At 34.3% G+C, this 21,061-nt stretch overlaps 1 protein-coding gene across 4 annotated transcripts in view; it reads right to left on the bottom strand.

Moving 5' to 3' along the window:
- Window positions 1-21,061, bottom strand: part of LOC114329807 (transmembrane ascorbate-dependent reductase CYB561) — a 561,950-nt gene that overhangs the window by 387,544 nt on the left and 153,345 nt on the right. Inside the window, exon 1 of one of the 4 annotated variants that reach the window (XM_028279042.2) lies at window positions 350-609. The exons of the other annotated variants lie outside the window; for them this stretch is intronic. Within the exon in view, the coding sequence (XP_028134843.1) occupies window positions 350-360 (11 nt within the window). The 5' untranslated portion in view covers window positions 361-609. Of the gene's footprint in view, window positions 1-349; window positions 610-21,061 lie in introns of those variants that run through there. 4 annotated transcript variants of the gene reach the window in all.

The following is a 21,061-nucleotide window of genomic DNA, read 5'->3' as shown; positions in this document are numbered from 1 at the left end:
AAAGTGAGTCAACCCACGTCCTTTCGAATGGCGCTATTGCCGATATTATGACGAATATAAGTTATGCACACCGATGCATTTCCCGTTCTGCCCCGAGCCTCGTTTTTCCCCGGTCTCCCCTATCTTTTTTCACGGCTACATTTTATTAAATAATATTTGGTCAAATAACTCTGTTTTGCTCCAAATAACCTATCCCTAGTCTATAGCCCAATAGTTCTAAATCACCCTGTATATTGTGAATAAATACTCATTTTCCCAATAGATGGCATGCCGATTGAAAATTAAAATCCTGTTTACAAAAAAACGCAAATACAAATAATGAAAGTTGCAACTGTCATTCTTCACTTACCCTTTTCCCATATTGCTGGTATCCTACCCTTCGAACCCAAAGAGTAGGAACCCCGTGTCCAGTTTATTTGAACTTACTCCCGATTGTCATTTTTTTGTCGACGAAATCAACGCGGACAGTGTCCCGTAGGGCAGGCGCGAAAACACTGAAAAAACCATCCGAGCAGCAACCTAGTAGAGGATGTGGCCAATAAAGGCTCAAAATGAGGAAGTACAGTCTTGATAAAGAGTGAGACAGATCGTTCTCTCCCTGACAGGAATTTTGTAATGCGATTGCCATTTGTTTAGTTTAATGTTGACAGATCGTTATGATTTCGCCGTGTTGGGAACAGATACGGCGAATGTGTATGTGTACTGTGTACATATTATACAGTATGGGTAATGTTATCATCGGCCTACATGAGTTCGCGTAGGAGTTCTCACTTGAAGCTGCCAAATTGTCAAGTGGACGGGATATTAAACAGAAGTTATCGCATATGTTCAATTGTTAAATCGCTTTCTTTCTTTGCCTACGCATGATACATACAAACAGAGGTTAGTTTTTGCCCAATAACTATACATAGGTATACTGGGTGTTACTAAATAAGTATGAAAAACTTTAAGGGCTAATTCTACATGAAGAAATGATGCCGGTTTGCTCTATGTGTCCGCAAATGCTTCGTTTCCGAGATACGGGGTGTTGAAATTTTTATTTCAAACTGCCAATTTATTTATTGCAATGAAAATGAAATTTAGTGAGTTTTACGAGGTAGTTATTACGCATTTTTTGACATACAATTAAGAATTTTGTATTAATCATTGGCGCGCATACGGGTAATAGTTTAAATTTTTTTAAAGAAAAAAATAGTACGCGACTGATATATTTCAAATTAAAAATTATTTTATTATTTTTAACGTTTAATTTTTGATAAAAAACCTTTCTTGCCTTTTTTCACATGATGCACCGTTTTTATGCAGAAAAATAAAACCTCTTGACGCGTATTTTTCATTTCTTAATAATATTAAGATATTAATTTTAAGAAATCTCAATATAATAATACTAAACTGGAACAATAACAGAAAATATTACTAACAAGTTCTTAACTAGGTGCAGAGCTACAACACATGTTAAAAATAACCTCCTTTAGAGGTACAGAAGAATTTTATATTCATCATTGGCGCGCGTACGGGTAATGGTCTGAATTTTTTTAAGAAAAAAATTGGACGCCACTGAGATATGTCAAACTAAAAATAATTTTTGAATTGCTTGTTCAATTTACGACAAAAAATCTTTCTTGCCTTTTTTTCATATGCGGCGCCGTTTTTATGCAAAAAAATAAAATATCCTAACGTTTACAAAGAATTTGAACTAAGTTTCTATGCATATGAAAACTACCTCAAATACTTTTTAAGCGTTAAGATGTTTTATTTTTTGTACAAAAACGTCGCCTCGTATGAAAAAAAGGCAAGAAAGATTTTTTGTCGTAAATTGAACAAGGAATTTAATATTCAGAAAATATTACTAACAAGTTTTTAACTAGGTGCAGAGCTACAACACATGTTAAAAATGACCTCCTTTAGAGGTTACAGAAGAATTTTATATTCATCATGACGCGCGTACGGGTAATGGTCTGAATTTTTTTTAAGAAAAAAATAGTACGCCACTGAGATATGTCAAATTAAAAATCATTTTTGAATTGCTGGTTCAATTTACGACAAAAAATCTTTCTTGCCTTTTTTCATACGAGGCGCAGTTTTTGTACAAAAAAATAAAACATTTTAACGCTTACAAAGTATTTGAGGTAGTTTCCATATGCATAGAAACTTAGTTCAAATTCTTTGTAAACGTTAAGATATTTTATTTTTTTGCATAAAAACAGTGCCGCATATGAAAAAAAGGTAAGAAAGATTTTTTGTCGTAAATTGAACCAGCAATTCAAAAATGATTTTTAGTTTGACATATCTCAGTGGCGTCCTATTTTTTCTTAAAAAAATCAGACCATTACCCGTACGCGCGCCAATGATGAATATAAAATTCTTCTGTTACCTGTAAAGGAGATCATTTTAAACATTTATTGCAGCTTTGCCCCTAGTTAAAAACTTATTAATAATATTTCCTGTTATTGTTCCAGTTTAGTATTAATATATTGGATATTTCTTAATAATGTATTAAGAAATAAAAAATACGCGTCAAGATGTTTTAATTTTCTGCATAAAAACGGTGTACCATGTAAAAAAAATGTAAGAAAAGTTTTTTTATCAAAAATTAAACATGGAATTTAAAAATTATTTTTAATTTGAAATATCTCAGTGGCGTACTATTTTTATCTTTAAAACAATTCAGACTATTGCCTGTATGCTCGGCAATGATGAATACAAAATTCTTAATTGTATATCAAAAAATGCACATTAACTATCTCGCAAAACTCACCAAATTTCATTTTCATAGCTCAACTGGTCTTAGAGCAATAAATAAATTGGCAGTTTGAAAAAAAAATTTCAACCCCGTATCTCGAAAACGCAGCATTTGTGGACATATACGTTGATAGAGCAAACCGGCATTATTTCTTCACGTAGAATTACCCCTTAAAGTTTTTCATACTTATTTACTAACACCCTGTATACTTAAATAAACTAAATAAACACACTCTTTATTAATCAATATTGATAAGAAAATAAAAAATAATCCAACTGGTGTTTCACAATTAACGGCTGCAAAGATCTTTGACGGGCATACAGGGTTGGGAGAAAGTATGCAACCAACTAAATATCTTTAGTTTGCTATGAACAAAACAAAAAAAAAAGCTATTCATAAAACTTTGCATGCACGTAAAATGGCACGATGAAAAAGGTAAAATTATCCTTGACAACAACAAGAAAATATAAGGATAGAAACAATACATATACAGGAATTATTTAAACATGAGAGGCAAAGAGGAAACATAGAACTATGCAACAGTAAAGAAACAAGGCCCACTATAACAAAAGAATAAATCATGCATGCAGTAAAATTGGCAAGATAATAAAGATAATAAAGCTACACGTCCTGACGAGATACCAGCAGGAATTATCAAACTAATCGCAGAAGATCAAATGATAGATATACTAAAAGACTTATGCAACACCATAATATGATACAGGCGTCATTCTAAAAGAATGGTTAGTTAACATTTGTAACTTTACCGAAAAAGCTAACGCTAGAGAATGTTGTGCCCACCGAACCGTCAGCTTATTCAGCCACAGTCTAAAGATATGCTTGAAAATTAATACATCAAAGGATTTTCAGAAAACTGGAGCAAGATATTAGTAACACTCAGTTTGGCTTCAGAAATGCAATGGGTACAAGAGACGCCTTGTTTGCCCTTAATGTATTGGCGCAAAGATGTATGGACGTTAACCAACCCGTTTATATCTGTTTCCTTGTTTACAACAAGGCATTTGACAAAGTCCTACATAATCACCTCCTACAGCTACTTCTTCAAGATAAAAATCTGGTTATGACAGATAATAGAATAATATCAAACAATACAACGAGAGGTAAGGCAGAAATGCATACCTTCTCCGCTGCTATACCTATATTCAGAAGAGATAAAGAGAGAGACAATAAAGGATAGACCGTTTTTGGACAAAAATTTAATTGTTGCTACTATTCGTTGAAGAACGTTTCTCTAATAGTCCTTTTCTTCTAAATAACTTTTTGCCATTAATGCTACAATTTGGCCTGCTGTGCTACTTCTCTTGACCAACCTACCAATTGATGAAAATTTCATCGGAAGTTAGAAAAACAATTTTCGTGGAAAACAGTTTACAAACGTAACAATAAACATTTAGACGGTTACATTTAGAACTGTACTCTAACCACTCGCGAAGAATTTTCCCTATTAACTTTCGTTTTATAAAAAATCGCACTTTGAAAATGTCTGGTTTTATTATTATCCAATTGTGCAACACACCCACTAATTTTATCAATATTTTTATTCAGTCGATTAAATATTGTTGAAATTCCAGATTTAAATGTTTTGCGCAATCCCCTATAACATCGCTAGGATACGAGTTACTGACATTGTCGTTTTCTATAGGTATAGGAGATAACGGAGATGTACTTGTGCCAGGTGAAGTCGCATGAAAATCAATATTCATCATTTTCTTTGATTGTAACTCGCCCTTCATCGCATAATTTGTTTTCACTATCATTATTACTAATCACCACAGATTGATCAGCAACAGGAGGGAAGGACAAACTTCCTTTTTGCGCTCTGTTGTGGGGAGTAAAAAATTATAATATTGCATTTTCTTGTGCTTGCCGTTCCAGTGCTCTTAATTTTTGCTTTTTTCGGTTTTCATTGCCACTTAGATATTGGTAACTAATGATAACAACGAAACGATTAGTTAAGAAAAATAAATGTTTAAAGAAATTCAATAAAACGACTAATGAATAACCAATAGATTAGTTGAACTTGAACTTGAAGAGCACAGGACTGAAAACTAACACAAGCACGCAAGACCTTATCTTTGTAGAAACCGACATCAAACTACTTTAATATTAAATTTATAAGTGCATTTTAAATAAACATTATGCGTAGTATGTTTATACTTAAAAGATAATAGTGACGATACATCTTATTAATCCTACCTTTTGGTCATATTTTGGAGCGGTGTGTATCAATGTTGCATATTGTTATTTACTAATAAAACAATATATCTACTTTTATTATAGTTTTATGATAAGATCGGTTTATAGTTTATGAATATAACTCTTATTGTTATCATTTCCTGTTCGTAAAATAAAAGAATTTTCAAAAATTATTCTGTTATTGCATTAAAAAAAATTTTTTTGGTGATCTTTCCGGGCCCCATTAAAATGCGGGCCCGAGGCAGGTGCCTCACGAGTGGTAAAATAGGCCCTGCGTACGGAATGAATGATAGTTCAAGGAAACGTAGCGGGTAAAAGATTCAGAGAAAGATCCCTCCAGATGGTTGGACCAAATAAAGGACATAACTGGTTACTCATTAACTAACACGCACAGGAGAGAGATAATTGAACAGGAATAGTCAAACAAATTACATGACGCCACTACATCTTTTCGATGGAGAAAATATAGAGAAGGAGGAGGCATTATCAAAGGTGAAGACAGTTCTTAAGGGAGACGGCACTTAAAGAAGAAGAAGACAATGGCACATAACGCATCTGACGGCATACTTTTTGTTAATACTCTACTTCTGGCGTCACCGGAAATATCCTCAATTTATTTAATTTAAATGAGACACCCTATATTGTTACAAATATTAAAATATCTTGTTTCTATTGACTAGTACATTGCTCCAAATTTTATAGAACCTCTTGGATTGACATGAAATTTGGCATACACATCATAGGTAACATATCAAAGAAGAAAAGTGATATTTTTGATGCTAGAAACTTTTATAAAAAAACAAAAATAAATATTTTTTAAACACTTTAAAAAAGTTGTAATGAGTTTTTCCCAAAAAGTGTATCATTTTTCGGTTATTTCACGTTGAAATATTCGCTTTGAAATATGACGGATATGAACCTATTTTACAATAGGTACAACTTTGCTGCTACTAGTTCTAGAGATTTCATACATACACCATTTTTAAACTTTTTTAGAAGCTATATTTTTGCTTAGAACGTTTTTTTTCGATAAAATACTTACTTTTTGAGTTATGTATTTGCAAAAAAACGCCTAAAAACCTGTTTTTTTGTTGAAGAATGAACATATTTACGCGCAAATAACCCGAAAAGTATTAACTTAATGAAAAAATGCTATAGAACAAAAGTTGCTTTCAGTTTATCCATTCCCGGACTTATTTTGAACGTATATTTTTCACCCCCGACAAGAAGTGAAAGTCACCCCCTGGCAAAAGCACACATCGGCACAATATCACTTTTCTTCTTTGATATGTTACTTATGTGTATGCCAAATTTCACGTCAATCTAAGCGGTTTTTTAAAATTTATAGGTTTTGCAATATTTTACCGGCAACGAACTTACTACTAATTAGAATGATAATTTAAAAAATCATTTCAAATGTTAAAAATGCTCTCGCCGTTCACCTCCTTATAATGTACAAGAGAATTATTAAATTAGTCATTCTTTCCAAGACGTTCTACACGTCTGACTTCACATTCATCAATAATTCTTTGTTTCGAATCCTGCAAACATATTTAGCGCCTAATGTAATCACGTGATTTTGAAAACCCCACAGAATAAATCTAACGGGTTTTGGTCCGGAGAACGAGCAGACACTCTATGAATCCTCTACGTCCAATCCATCGATTTTGTAAAATTCGCATTAAAAAAATTTCTAACCGGTCGATAATGGTCGGGAAGCGCTCCATTTTGTTAAAGCCAAATATTTTGTGATAACTGGCCATTCTGTTCAAAGTGCAGAAATAATTTGGATATTTAGTAAATCTAAATACTTATCTCAAGTCAAGTTTTCGTATATGAAAAATGGCTCTCTAACCCTATTTTGACCTATTTTGAAAGGAAAGAACAGAGGTAAGAATTCTGAAAAGCAAAAAAACATATGGAACGAATAGTAATCTGCTGAGAAGCAAGAGTCTAAGTAAGACAACAACGATGAACATATATAAATCCTTAATAAGACCTGTAGTTACATATGGGATGGAAAAAAACGACGATTAACAATAAAGCGGAGGATAGTTCTCTGAAATTTGAAAGAAAAATAATGACACCAGATTTGGGCGTCGAAACGTTAATAAAATCATTTTTTTAGTAAAATTGTGGCTTATTTTCCATCAAAACTAGTTAAATGGAAAAATGCCACAAGAAAATAGCTTCAGAACAACAAAAATAATGAGAAGGATGATGGGCCACAATGTAACAAAAGTAGGAAAAATAAGAATGAAAATAGTCAGATATGTACATAAAATCTCTTCGCTTGGAATAAATAGGAGAGTATTATACAGAGACGCTCACATTCAGATATGTTGAGAAGGGTAACTAACTGGACACCACTATGGCCCAGTTATAGAGGAAGACCTAAAAGAAAATGGCTGGATGATGTAGAAGAAGACGTAAGAGCAATGAATGTTAAGGAGTGGAAATGTAAGGACAGGAAGAAATGGAAAAGGGTCACGACAGCAGCAAACACACGCAGCAAACTATAAATGACATAGAGGAGTAATCCAACTAAACCAAGAATAGGATTTTGAAAGTCATGGCGTTAGCTATAAGCCCTAGGGATTGTAATGCTTCATGAATGAATGAATGAAGCCTATTTTGCATAATTTTCATACAAACTTTCAACTATTTTGGATGCTGTTCCAACACGATAGGTTGCACTAAAAACTTACACTGTATATTTATCTTTAAATCCTCTTTATAGAAAGATCTATGAGAATGGCTCCAATCGTATGCTAGCTTATTAAAATCTAGTTGTCTATTTATCTAAGCACTAGTTTCTACAAACTTATTAGTGGTTTGTATTTAATCCCATATCTAATACTCTTTTCGACAAATACCATTCCAATTACTTCCTGTATAGTATTGAAACCCGAACAACTGCATAATTTATTAATCGAAAAGTTATAGCGGGAATGAGAAGTTTAGTTTCCAGCATTTACAGGAATTTACATCAATGAATTATGCATGAATTGAGAGGTTGTACAACAGAAATTTTGTTTGAGTGAGTTTATAGGACTCAATTGCACCCCTAGTCAAATAATTGTTATGTATCCATAGTCGGCTTATCTGTTTAAAGTTCGTCTTTGTTTAAATACCACATTGATTAGGTACCTATAATAATTATAAATTGACATAAAGAAAACAATTGTGATTGTCAGGGGATTATACAATGAAGAAAATTGGCAAATCAAAAATACATATTTATTATAGAGTAAGCACGTAAGGTTGGAATTAATTCATTTTCTCGAGAATGGACGATTTTGGAAAAAATATCGAAACAGGTCAATTTTTATTTTTAAATTACGACTTTTTGGCATATATATCATACTAGTGACGTCACCCATCTGGGCGTGATGACGTCATCGATGATTTTTTTAAATGAGAATAGGGGTCGTGTGATAGCTCATTTGAAAGGTAATTCAATTCTCTATTCAGTAGTATAAACATTAGCTAACATAATTATTTATGCAGGTTGTCCAAAAAATTTTTTTTTAAATTAAATTTATTGAAATTAAAAGAAGAATGTATGTAATTTATTTAATTCAAAATACATTTTACTGCTCTCAGAAAACAGAAAAAAATGTTTATTTGAAAAATATACATTGCTTTTCGCTTAAATTAAATGTTCAAACTGTCAAGAGGCAGGTGGGTGGCTGCATTAATATTGAATTTAAGCAAAAAATATTTATTTGTTAAATAAACATTTTTTTCTGTTTTCTGAGAGCAGTAAAATGTATTTTGAGTTAAATAAATTACATACTTTCTTCTTTTATGTCAATAAATTTAATTAAAAATTTTGTTTGGACACCCTGTATAAATAATTATGTTAATGTTTATACTACTGAATAGAGAATTGAATTACTTTTCAAATGAGCTATCACACGACCCCTATTCTCGTTTAAAAAATCATCGATGACGTCATCACGCCCAAATAGGTGACGTCACTAGTATTATATATATGCCAAAAAGTCGTAACTTAAAAATAAAAATTGACCGGTTTCGGAATTTTTTTCAAAAATCGTCCATTCTCGAGAAAATGAATTCCAACTTTTACGTGCTCACTGTATAATAATATACTGGGTGGTGCATCGTCAAACGGGCCATAGTAAATTCAATAATGGGAGATTATATACTGTTAAATTCCTGCTTCTCTAATTATTTTACATCAAATGAGAAACTATTTGTAGAGGACTGAAATCTTTGAGGACTGAAAACAGACCCAGCTTAAAGAAAAAAAAAATGTTTATCCACAAAAGCTCCTAACGGTGGGAAAATTGTGGGATGTGCATTAACACTTATGGGGACATCATTATTTCCCAATATGCAACAGACTTCTATGTTCCAAAACTGAAAATCTTGTTGTGAGAGGTTTTCAGCCAGTCAAAAAAGAATTGCAATTTTAGCTGGAAAAGTTAAAACTGACATAGAGACCATTGCAGACACCTGGAAAAATTACTGCTCAGAAAAATACAAGACACTTCAAAAGATGCATAAGGCTCAGAACACAAGAAACATACAATCAGATAGGCAGAACCAAACATTTTACGAGCAGAAGTAGGGAAGGCTCTCAATCAACTAAGAAACAAAAAAGCCGGAGACTCTGAAAGCAATCGATGTAATACTGGATGTGTGCAATATGGTATGGATCACAGGTGAACGGTCTGATGTGTGGTACGAATCTACCTTTATCCCTATCCATTAAAAAGGATCACTAAACGTATCCAACAACTACAGAACCATTGCCTGTTTGCTCATGCAAGCAAAATTCTACTATATCTAATCAATAAACGGCTAAAGAAGTTGTATACCTAGATAATCCTGAGATAGCCTAAGAATAGTGCGGATTCGTATCAGGAAAAGGAAAGCTTGACAAAATATTGAACATAAGACAGATAATAGAAAAAGTGAGGAAACACAATATTCCAATACTGCTTTGTTTCGTAAATTACACAAAGGCTTTCGAGTGAGTAAAATGGAATCCCCTCTAGAGTATAATGGAACATATGAGAGTACCTAACCTTCTAGTTAATCTCATAGTCATTCTCATCAAAGGCATATGGCAAGAAGAGAAAACACCCGACGACTGGAAGAAAAGTATAGTATGCCCGATCTATAAAAAAGGAGACAAACTCCAACGCAAAAACTACCGTGGAATCTCTCTACTATGTACAGCATATAAAGTCCTCACGTATATTATAAACCAGCGGCTCCAACCACTAGCAGAAAATATTATTGGAGAGTATCAGACGGGCTTCCGACGGACAAGATCGACGCTGGATCAAATATTTACAATCAAACAGATCTTGAGCAAATCATGGGAACACGATATTGATGTTCACAACGTCTTTGTAGACTTCAAACAGGCATACGACTCAGTCAAAAGGAACCAACTATACAATATATTGGCTAAATTGGCAATACCACACAAGCTAATAAGACTCATTAAAGCCACAATGGATGAAACTCAGGCATGTGTACAGGAGCTAAGAAACAGGGAGATGGGCTGGCCTCAACATTCTTTAAGCTGTCACTGGAGTATGCGGTTAGACAAATGCAAACTGGACGAGGAAACCTACTGACCAACCGAACGGTTCAACTGGCCGCTTATGCCGATGATATTAATATTATGAGTAGAGCATTAACAGGAGCACAGGAAACATACGCAGAGTTAAAAACACAAACAAAAATGCTAGGTCTTGAAACTAACACAGAAAAACAAAAATAATGACTCAGACGAGACGATATAATATAGTCCCATAAAACATTATACATGAAGATGACATTGAAACGGTTGGAAAGTTTACATACCTGGGAGTAGAAATATATGCCGACGGATCAGAAGATGGAGAAATACGGAAGAGAATAACGCAGGCAAACAGAGCCTATTTTGCCCTCTCCCATATATTTCGGTCTAAAAGTGTCCACCGAAATACAAAGATGAGAATCTATAAAACCTTAATTCGGCCAATAACATGCTATGGCAGTGAAGCATGGGTCTTGAAAGAAACATCCAAAAACAAACTCGACACATTCGAAAGGAAAGTACTGAGGAAAATACTAGGACCTGTGAGGGAAAACGGAATCTTCAGAAGTCGATACAATAACGAGCTTTATCAACTTTATAAGGAAACACCCCTGTCAGACTTCATTAGAATACAAAGATTGCAATGGGCCGGACATGTGATAATAATGGGAGAGGATAGGCTACCAAAAAGAGCACTGAATGCTTGAATGCAGGGAAAGAGACCGGTTGGAATGCCCAGAAAGCGCTGGAAAGACACAGTAAACAGCGACGCACAAGCCCTTTTAGGAGTTCGTGTATGGAGAAGAGCAGCCACAGACAAGCAAGGGTGGAGGCAAAAAATAAAGAAGGCGAAGGCTCAATTTGGGCTGTAGTGCCGTAAAAGAGAAGAGGAAGTAAGATAAAACTCAGCCAAAGTTAAAATACACGGAATATATTCAAATACCTTCAAAACAAATAAAGGAACTAGTCAGGACTGTATACTATCATCATTATTCTCGCTCTATCTTTATCTCACTTTTTCTCTTTAGTTCTGATCCCCCGGAGGCAGTGTAGGTCATTGTCATGTCGCGTATTGTCCGTCTCCAAAGATGTCCTAGCTCTGGTCATTTCTTTTAACTCACCTGATTTTGGGATCTTCCTCGTGAGCCTTTTATCTTTTCTTGGATAATATTAATAAGTATTTTCATGTTTTCTGTGTCTGCTCTCATAATATGTCCAAAGTTTAATGGTTGGAGATGGACTTTGCTGGAGAGCCGTTTGCTAACCTTTAGCTCATTTAAAATTGAATTATTTGTTCAGTCCTTGGAATTCGTAACATTCTTCTCCAACAGAACATTTCAGTGACATCTGTCTTTTTTGTTCCGCTTGTTTTAGGGCCCAAGGTTAACATCCTTATGTCAGTATTGGGAATATTACGGAGTAGACAGATGGGTATAATTCGACTCCCTAATAACCAACAATAGCGATTGCTCCTCAGAACGCAGCTGAAACATGGACTCTCAAAAAAATCAGTAGAAATAAGATCAGAACCTTCAAAATGTGGGTATACAGAAGAATTCTATGCGTGTCTGGACAGAACATAAAACCAACCTGTCAATTTTGCAAGAGCTTCATATAAAAGACAGACTATAAAAAGTAAACCTAGCTTACCTAAATTACCTCATAGCCAGAAGAACAAGGACTATGGAACTATTGGTAGTAGAAGTAAAGGTAGAAGGCCGAAGACAAAGAACAAGATCTCCAACATGATGGACAGACCAAATAAATACTCTGGTGGGAGAATCCCTACATAATGACGTCCATCTAGAACAGGATCGTAGCTAATACGCGCTGACAAGGGCTCAAGGAATGAGGCGGAGTATATTTTTAGAGAAACATTTTACAGAGGTGATCATGACTTAAAACAGCGCTGAAAGATACACACACCGGCAAAATTAACGGAACACCTTAAAAATGGGACATATTAGATGTCTCGAATTTTCTAAACCCGTTGTGCGATTTGAGTGATTTTATTAGTATGTTATAGCCATATTATTTAATAATATCAGTGTAATAATATTGTTGCTAAAAAGGTAAATGCCATTTTATACCGGGTGTAACAATCATACTGTGTTTTTTCCTTAACACGTTGACGAACAGTACGTCAAATGTATAAGCAAGTGTTGTGACACTATATGTATTTTGTAAAATAGAGTAGGGAAAAATGTGACGTTGTGTCACATTACATCAATCGAAATTAGACGTCTATAGAAGTTCTGTCCGTCAACGTGTTAGAGTTCGGAACACTCTGTGGAATATTATAGCAGAGATAAAATATTGAAATTAAAACTCAATTGTAGCCTTAGGCTTTCTTAACATTTCCTTTTTTGATTCATTTGCTTGTGTTGAATAATAAAAAAAAGATAGGTACGTTAACAACTAGCCATGTTCTTCATCAAAACAGGGTGTTTCTAAATAAGTGCGACAAACTTTAAGGGGTAATTCTGCATGAAAAAATAATAACCGTTTGCTTTACAAACATGTTTCCAAATTCTTCGTTTCCGAGATGTTGAATTTTTTCTTACAATCTGACGATTTAGTTTTTGCTCTAAAACCGGTTGAGATATGTAAATTAAATTTGGTAGGTTTTAAGTGGAAGTTATTGCGCATTTTTTGATATACAATTAAGAATTATATAAAGGTAAAGTTTTCAATCCTAATAGCAACATTAATAATATTGAAAAATATTAAAAATACTACTAAAAGATTTTTAAATTGAAAACTTATTGGTCCATTTCCCTGGTAACACCTCCAAGGCTTCTAAAATTTGCAAGCCAAATGGATGCTGCAGTGAAGACAAAGGGAGGGAATTCTAAAAGTTGCAATTCACAACCCCCGTCTGCAGCTTGGTAAAGTTCCAACGGAAAATGGACCTAGTTACTCTGTAGGAGTAATACTAAATAAAATAAAAATGTATACCATTTTTATTCAGTTGCAATGCGAAGGCAAAACACTCTTATTTTTCACTTAGGATAAGGAGCGATATCGAAACTCAATTCAGGCAGTAAAGGCATATCCAGGAGCAGACGTATACTCTGATCACAGTCTTCTTATTGCTAGGTTTCAACTTCAACTAAAAAAGACGCAAAAAAGCCGCAACAACAATAAACTTAACATACAGAAACTAAAGTCAGAAGAAACAAAAGAAAATCTGAAACACGAAATCAACACAAATCTAGACAGAAACCCAGGAAATTATTGCAACGTAGAACAGCAGTGGCAATTCTTCAAAACCTCTATATTAGAACCAAGTAAGAAAGTACTTACTACAACCAAATGTAAGAAAGAAGAATGGATGACGGAGGAAATTCTAGAGTTGATGAATGAAAGAAGAAAAAACAAAACCATTAATAAGACCCGCTATAAACAGCTTCAAAACCAAATAAGAAGAAAAATTAGGGAGGCTAAAGAAACCTACTTCTCTGAAAAATGTAAAGAAATAGAAGAACTGCAAAACACATATGACAACTTCAACCTACATAAAAAAGTCAAAGAACTAGCCGGAATAGGAAATAGAAGAACCTCAAATATATTGCTCGACAAAAATGGAAATATTATAATGGAGACAAAACGAAAACTACGACGATGGAAAGAGTATATCGAGGAACTATTTCATGACCAGAGAGAAGCTAGTACATCCGTAGATAGCCAAACGGGAGATGTAGGCCCAGAGATAACCAAATCAGAGGTTAGTCAGGCAATAAACTCTATGAAAACCAATAAATCTGCTGGTCCAGATGAATTGCCTAGCGAGCTGATAAAGTTGGTCAACGAGAAAAACCTGGACATAATAGTAGAACTGTTCAACGCTATCTATACTACAGGAATCATCCCCAGATAAATGTTCACATCAGCCTTTGTGTGTTTGCCAAAGAAGGTGAATGCAAAAGAATGCAGTGACTACCGAACCATAAGCTTAATGTCACATACCTTGAAAATTCTATTGAAAATTATCCACGCCAGAATACACTCTAAACTGGAGCTGGATATTAGTGACACTCAATATGGGTTCCGCAATGGTATGGGTACCAGAGAGGCATTATTCTCCTTCAACGTGCTGACACAGAGATGTTTGGATGTTAACCATCCTCTTTACGTCTGTTTTATAGACTACAATAAGGCGTTTGATAAAGTAAAACATGATCGACTCATGGAAATCTTAAAAAATAAAAACCTAGATGAAAGAGATTTAAGACTAATTACAATCACTAATTACAATTACTAATTACGCTCTATTACAATCAGCGAGCAATAGTAAGAATTGAAAAAGAAACATCTGAAGAAATGGAAATAAAGAGAGGAGTCAGGCAAGGCTGCATACTATCACCTCTATTATTTAACGCTTATTCTGAAGAGGTAATGCGAGAAACTCTGGAAGATGAAACAGTCGGCATAAGAGTAAATGGAGTCTTAGTTAACAACATCAGATATGCAGATGATACAGTAATAATAGCCGATAGTTTACAAGACCTGCAAAGACTCATGAGTAAAATAGTAAAGTGTAGTAGGGAGTACGGACTCTCTCTCAATATCAAAAAGACGAAGTTTATGAAAATTAGTAAAAACAACCATAATACTAACGAAATCTTGATAGTAGAGGGCCAGCAGATCGAAAGAGTAAAAAAGTACACTTACCTAGGAACACTTATAACAGAAAATAATGACTACACTGCAGAAATAAAAGTCAGAATCGAAAAAGCACGTTCTAATTTTATAAAAATGAAAAAGGTCCTATGTAGCAAAGATTTAACATTAGCTCTTAAAGTACGCCTAACAAAATGTTACGTCTACAGTGTTCTATACTATGGAGTGGAATCATGGACGTTAAATGTAGAGACAATGAGACGACTTAACGCCTTTGAAATGTGGACCTATAGAAAAATTATGAGGGTTTCCTGGGTAGATAGAGTTACAAACAATGAAGTACTGAGAAGAATAGGTAAAGAAAAGGAAGTTGAACTTACAATTAAAGAAAAGAAGCTACAGTATCTCGGACATGTGATGCGGGGCGAGAACTATGGCATCCTACGACTCATAATGCAGGGAAAGATAGATGGCAGAAGAAGCATCGGAAGAAGACGAATTTCATGGTTGAAGAACCTGAGAGAGTGGTTTGGATGCAGCTCGAAACAACTATTTAGAGCTACTGCCTCAAAAATTAAAATAGCTATGATGATTGCCAACCTCCGTAGCGGAGATGGCACCTGAAGAAGAAGATAAGGAGCGCAGTCCAGCACTCCGAATCGACGATTTTCGACTCTTATTGGAGTCATCATCGGAGAGGCGTAGGCCTGCTGCTCTCTGCTCGAAGTGACCAAACCATGAAAGTTTATCCCCACATTGCAACTGACGTGTATGGATTAGGTGACTAGCGTCATCTGACAATTGAAAGGTAAAGTTTTCAATCCTAATAGTAACATTATTACCTAAAACTTTACCTTTCAGTTGCCAGATGACGCTAGTCACCTAATCCATACACGTCAGTTGCGATGTGGGGATAAACTTTCATGGTTTGGTCACTTCGAGCAGAGAGCAGCAAGCCTACGCCTCTCCGCCTCCTGCGCTCCCTGTTCTAAGTGAAAAATAAGATTGTTTTGCCTTCGCATTGCAACTGAAAAAACTGGTATACATTTTTATTTTATTTTAAGAATTTTATGTTCACCATTGGCGTGTATACGGGTATAAACATTTTAAATATATCCCGTATGCATGAAAATGGTGAATATAAAAATCTTAATTGTATGTCAAAAAATGCGCCATAACTACCTCTTAAAACCTCTGAAATTGCATTTGTATATCTCAACCGGTTTTAGAGCAATAAATAAATCGTCAGTTTGAAAGAAAAAATTCAACATCCCGTATCTCGGTAACGAAGCATTTGCGGACACATGTTAATAGCGCAAACGGTCATTATTTTTTTCATGCATAATTACCCCTTAAAGCTTGTCGCACTTATTTATAAACACCCTGTATTGATGAAGAACATGGCTAGTTGTTAAAGTACCTAACTTTTTCATTATCCAACATAAGCAAATGAATCAAAAAAGAAAATGTTAAGAAAGTTTAAGGCTTAAGGCTACAATTGAGTTTTAATTTCAATATTTTATATATGCTAGAATATTCCAGAGGGTGTTCCGAAATTTAAGGAAAAAAACACAGTATGATTGCTACACCTGGTATTAAATGACATTTACCTGTTATTACTACATCGATATTCTTAAATAATAAGGCTATAACATACTAAAAAAATCACTCGAATCGGACAACTGGTTTAGGAAATTCGAGACATCAAACATGTCCTATTTTTAAGGTGTTCCTTTAATTTGGTCGGTGTGTGTATATTGTATTGATATGAGGTTATGTTGGAAAGTAAAACTTCTTTGAAATCATAAAATGTCATTTTTAATACTAGGCTAAAAACACTCACTTTGTTTTTTGTTTTTTTTACGATTTCTGTACAGCTTATATTATTAAATTAAATTAAAATTTTTATTTACATACAACAAAGGAAATACTACTCAGTAAAAGAAAACGACAAAATGTTTAAAATTTAAAATAAAACTCGTATTTTCCTGTCTCCGAACGAAATGTCATATCCGAGAGGCATTTTTGTCAAGCATTTTTAATTTCCCGCTTGAATATTAAAATTCGTATTTTCTGGAGGCTTATTTCGTGTAAATGTAGTACAATATTAATCTTCAGGTGGGTGTGGGTGAGCTCAACAACGAGACTCACGCCCTTGTTTTGTACACTGTTACATGTTAAAGTTTCTAATATAATTATAGAAGTTCAGAATAGTAAATTATTTGTTGCATGATATCTACATTATTTTGTTAACCGCAATAACATTTCGTTTATAGGGCAATTCATTAACCCGCGAGTAGTCGCGCCGTTAGATAGAATCTCACATTTTATCCTTTTTCGCGATAACTTGATGAAAAATTTTGCAATTTTGAAAAAATTTCGTAAATGCCTCGAGGAAGGGTGTAGTAATACGTAGGAATATTTTTTTTATTTTTTTTTTCTTCTTCTTCTTTTTGTGGAATTTATGGCTTTAGGGAGAGCCAATTAGCTTTAATAATTGTTAGAAATTATATTTCTAACATAACAAGTAAATAAAAATACTATAAAATAAAAATTTGTTTTAAATTCGTATTTTGAGATAGAATCTAACACGCGACTATTCACGTTACAGAAGTGAGCGCGACTACTCCCGGGTTAATATAGTTTTGATTATTAGGAGGGAGTGGTGTAAAATTTTAGTGTTCTAATTTAAATAAAACGGGATAATTCCCGAAAATTGGCTGTATACCATCTAGTTAAATAACTTAAATAACTAGTCAAACACTCAACTACAGCTATAATAGTATTCAAGTGTGCTCGTTAATTAAATTAGAACATAACTTAACGTGAAGTAAAACACCCCCTGGTGTAGTTGGTATAATATTTTACTAAAAAATTAAAATTTTTAAAAAATCCAAAAGTATTACCTCCAAAACGTTTTCGGACTTATTAGTCCATCATCAGTGAACTCTCTGTCCTTGTAAAATAACCACAAAGCCAAACACTGTTTAGATTAACTGTTCTAACTACATAGTAAAAATTATAAAATAGTTTGGCTTAAAGTGGATGCCAATGGATTACTTCCAGCAACACGATGTTCTACTGCTCTACGTTAACATATTTTTTTTATTAGGTCTGCATTGAACCACGTTTAGTCTGCCAATCTAAGACAGAGTCTGTCAATCTAGTCTGTCAATCTTTAGATTGACGTGGTTCAATGCAGACCTAAGAACAAAAAAAATATGTTAACGTAGAGCAGTAGAGCATCATGTTGCTGGAAGTAATCCATTGGCATCCACTTTAAGCCAAACTATTTTATAATTGTTGCTATGTAGTTAGAACATTTAACCTAACCAGTGTTTGGCATTGTGGCTATTTTACAAGGACAAGGAGTTCACTGATGATGGTCTGATAAGTTCGAAAACGTTTAGAACGTAATCCTTTTGGATTTTTTAAAAATTTTAATTTTTTGTTAAAATATTATACCAACTACACCAGGGAGTGTTTTACTTCCCGTTAAGTTATGTTCTAATTTAGTTAACGAGGACACTTGAATACTATTATAGCTGTAGTTGAGTGTTTGACTATCCATAGTCTGCATTCTGTATTCTCCCAAAAACCGAAATTTTGGTACCAAAAAAGGGGAAACGGGGAAAAGGGAAGTACCTCCTTGCTGACAGTCTGTGGATGAATGAAGGTAAAGTGCTTCGGAAGCGCTGTCGACCTTAGGCTAAGGCTCCACGGGCGACAAATTTACGCTAGCAGTAGCCGTAAAACGAACTTAAGGTTCCGCGGAACGGAATAGGAATAGCCGAACTGAACCGACTACAGGACTTGTGCGTAGTCGGTTCAGTTCGGCTATTCCTATTCCGTTCCGCGGAACCTTAAGTTCGTTTTACGGCTACTGCTAGCGTAAATTTGTCGCCCGTGGAGCTTTAGCCTTAGCCTTTTACAGCGGCCATTCCGCAATCCGCTTTCGGAGCGCTGGATGACAGAGGAGGGTCTGGTACTCTGGTTTAGCAGATAGGCATTCGTAGCCTCGTCGACGAGAGGGTGTTTTAAAGTACCTCGGGAACTATCGCTGGGACTACTAAGAATGAATCCTGCACTAAGGTTAGTCAGGCAGGTTCTGGACTGAAATGTCTTTTGAAGATTTCAGACCAGAAGATTCTTTAAAGATAAAAAAGAAGTCTTTGTAGAGCTAGGGATACTAGTCCATTAAAATGCTACATTTTTAGGCCTGAGCGTACATTTTTAGAGGATGCAATTTTATTTCACCATGTTTATACAACATGGTGATCTCAACAGAGAAAACTGAATCGATAGTGGTATCAGCGGAACCGAGACGATGTAAATTGGTCGTAAATAACAAAATAATAGAACAAGTGATGAAAACAGAATACCTACTTGGGAATAAAACTGCCAAACTACGGAAAAGTGGAAGAAGAAGTAGAAAAACAAGTGAACATGGCGAACAGAGCAGCAGGATGTCTCAACAACACAATCTGGAGAAATAAATACATCACAATGGAAACGAAAACCAGGATATATAAATCAACAATAAGACCGATAATGACGTATACAGCGGAAACAAGAGCAGATACGGCAAACACATAAAGACTGATGGAAACAGCAGAAATGAAAGTCTTATGAAAAATAACAAACCAAACTCTAAGAGACAGTAAGAAGTGAGATGTGGTATAGAAGAAATAAACATGTGAAGCAAAAGAAGAAAAATAGAATGGAATCAACACAGAAGGAATGACAGAAAATAGAAAAGTACGAATAGCACGAGACAAATCGCCAAATGGAAGATCATTGGGACGACCAAGGAAAAGATGGTCAGACAATGTCAATTGAGGCTAAAAACCGAAGTAAAACAGGCATTGAGCTTATTTGAAGGGTTAAGGGAAAAAACTAGGAATGTCACGTTATCTTTGTTTTGGGAAAATAGGAAATTTAATGTTTGTGATTACATATCTTTAAACCATTGCACTGAAGAAATAGTATTTATGTTTATTTAGTAAACTTAAAGTACATTTTATTTAATACACAAACACATTTCAACCAAATTTTTAAAAAACAGAGATAAAAAATGAAAAAGTAGCTAACTACAAATAACATCTGAAAAAAACAAGGACTGTCCAAACATCACGTTATATTTTACGTTACAAACATTAGTTGCACCAGCTGATAGAAAGGCTGAAAACAAAATTATGACAATAATAATGGCAATAAAAATTATAACAAAAGGAAATACATACATTATTTCTTTTTGATAGTTTAATGCACTGGTCGGTTGATTTTTTTGACTTTTTGAGAGCAGCCTTTTTAAAATTATAGAATCTCTGTGTCTTACGTTTGTGTAACTCATTTTGAATTATTAATTTGCGAATTTCTGCAGCAACCTTATCATAATTTAATGATTTTAATTTCGACTGGAATTCATCACATGCTGAACATGTGTCTGATCTTGGGTAAACAAAGGGCAAACGAAATTTGCTGATAATATGTAACGTAGGAAACTTTAATGGTCGGATGTTTTTCTTTGAACAAGTTGAACATTTTTGTAATGTTCAAACTCTCTGGTAAATACTTTTTCTTAGACTCGTGTAAACTGTAATAGGATATTCTAGTTTTAAAAGATTTTATGTGGTTATATACTGCTTCACGCGATTCTGGATGCAACTTTCTGTGCTGGGAACCATGCTTACCACGTTTGTCTTGTCCAGAAGTTCCTGTAGCATAGAATGTATTGTTGAAGAACTTTCTAACAAACATAAACAAAGGAAACTAATAAACTCGCAATAAAAACGTAGTTAATTTTTGTTTTAGTTCAAGTGGACTCTCCTTGTTTTTATCTTTCACGCGTGGACATTTTCAGTTTTTTTCCTTCGCAGTAGTATTTTAAACAGGCATATTTATCGGACGGTCCA

This window comes from Diabrotica virgifera, chromosome 4 (assembly GCF_917563875.1).
Source record: "Diabrotica virgifera virgifera chromosome 4, PGI_DIABVI_V3a".
Lineage (NCBI taxonomy): Eukaryota > Metazoa > Arthropoda > Insecta > Coleoptera > Chrysomelidae > Diabrotica > Diabrotica virgifera.
This window is presented reverse-complemented; position numbering and strand designations above follow the sequence as displayed.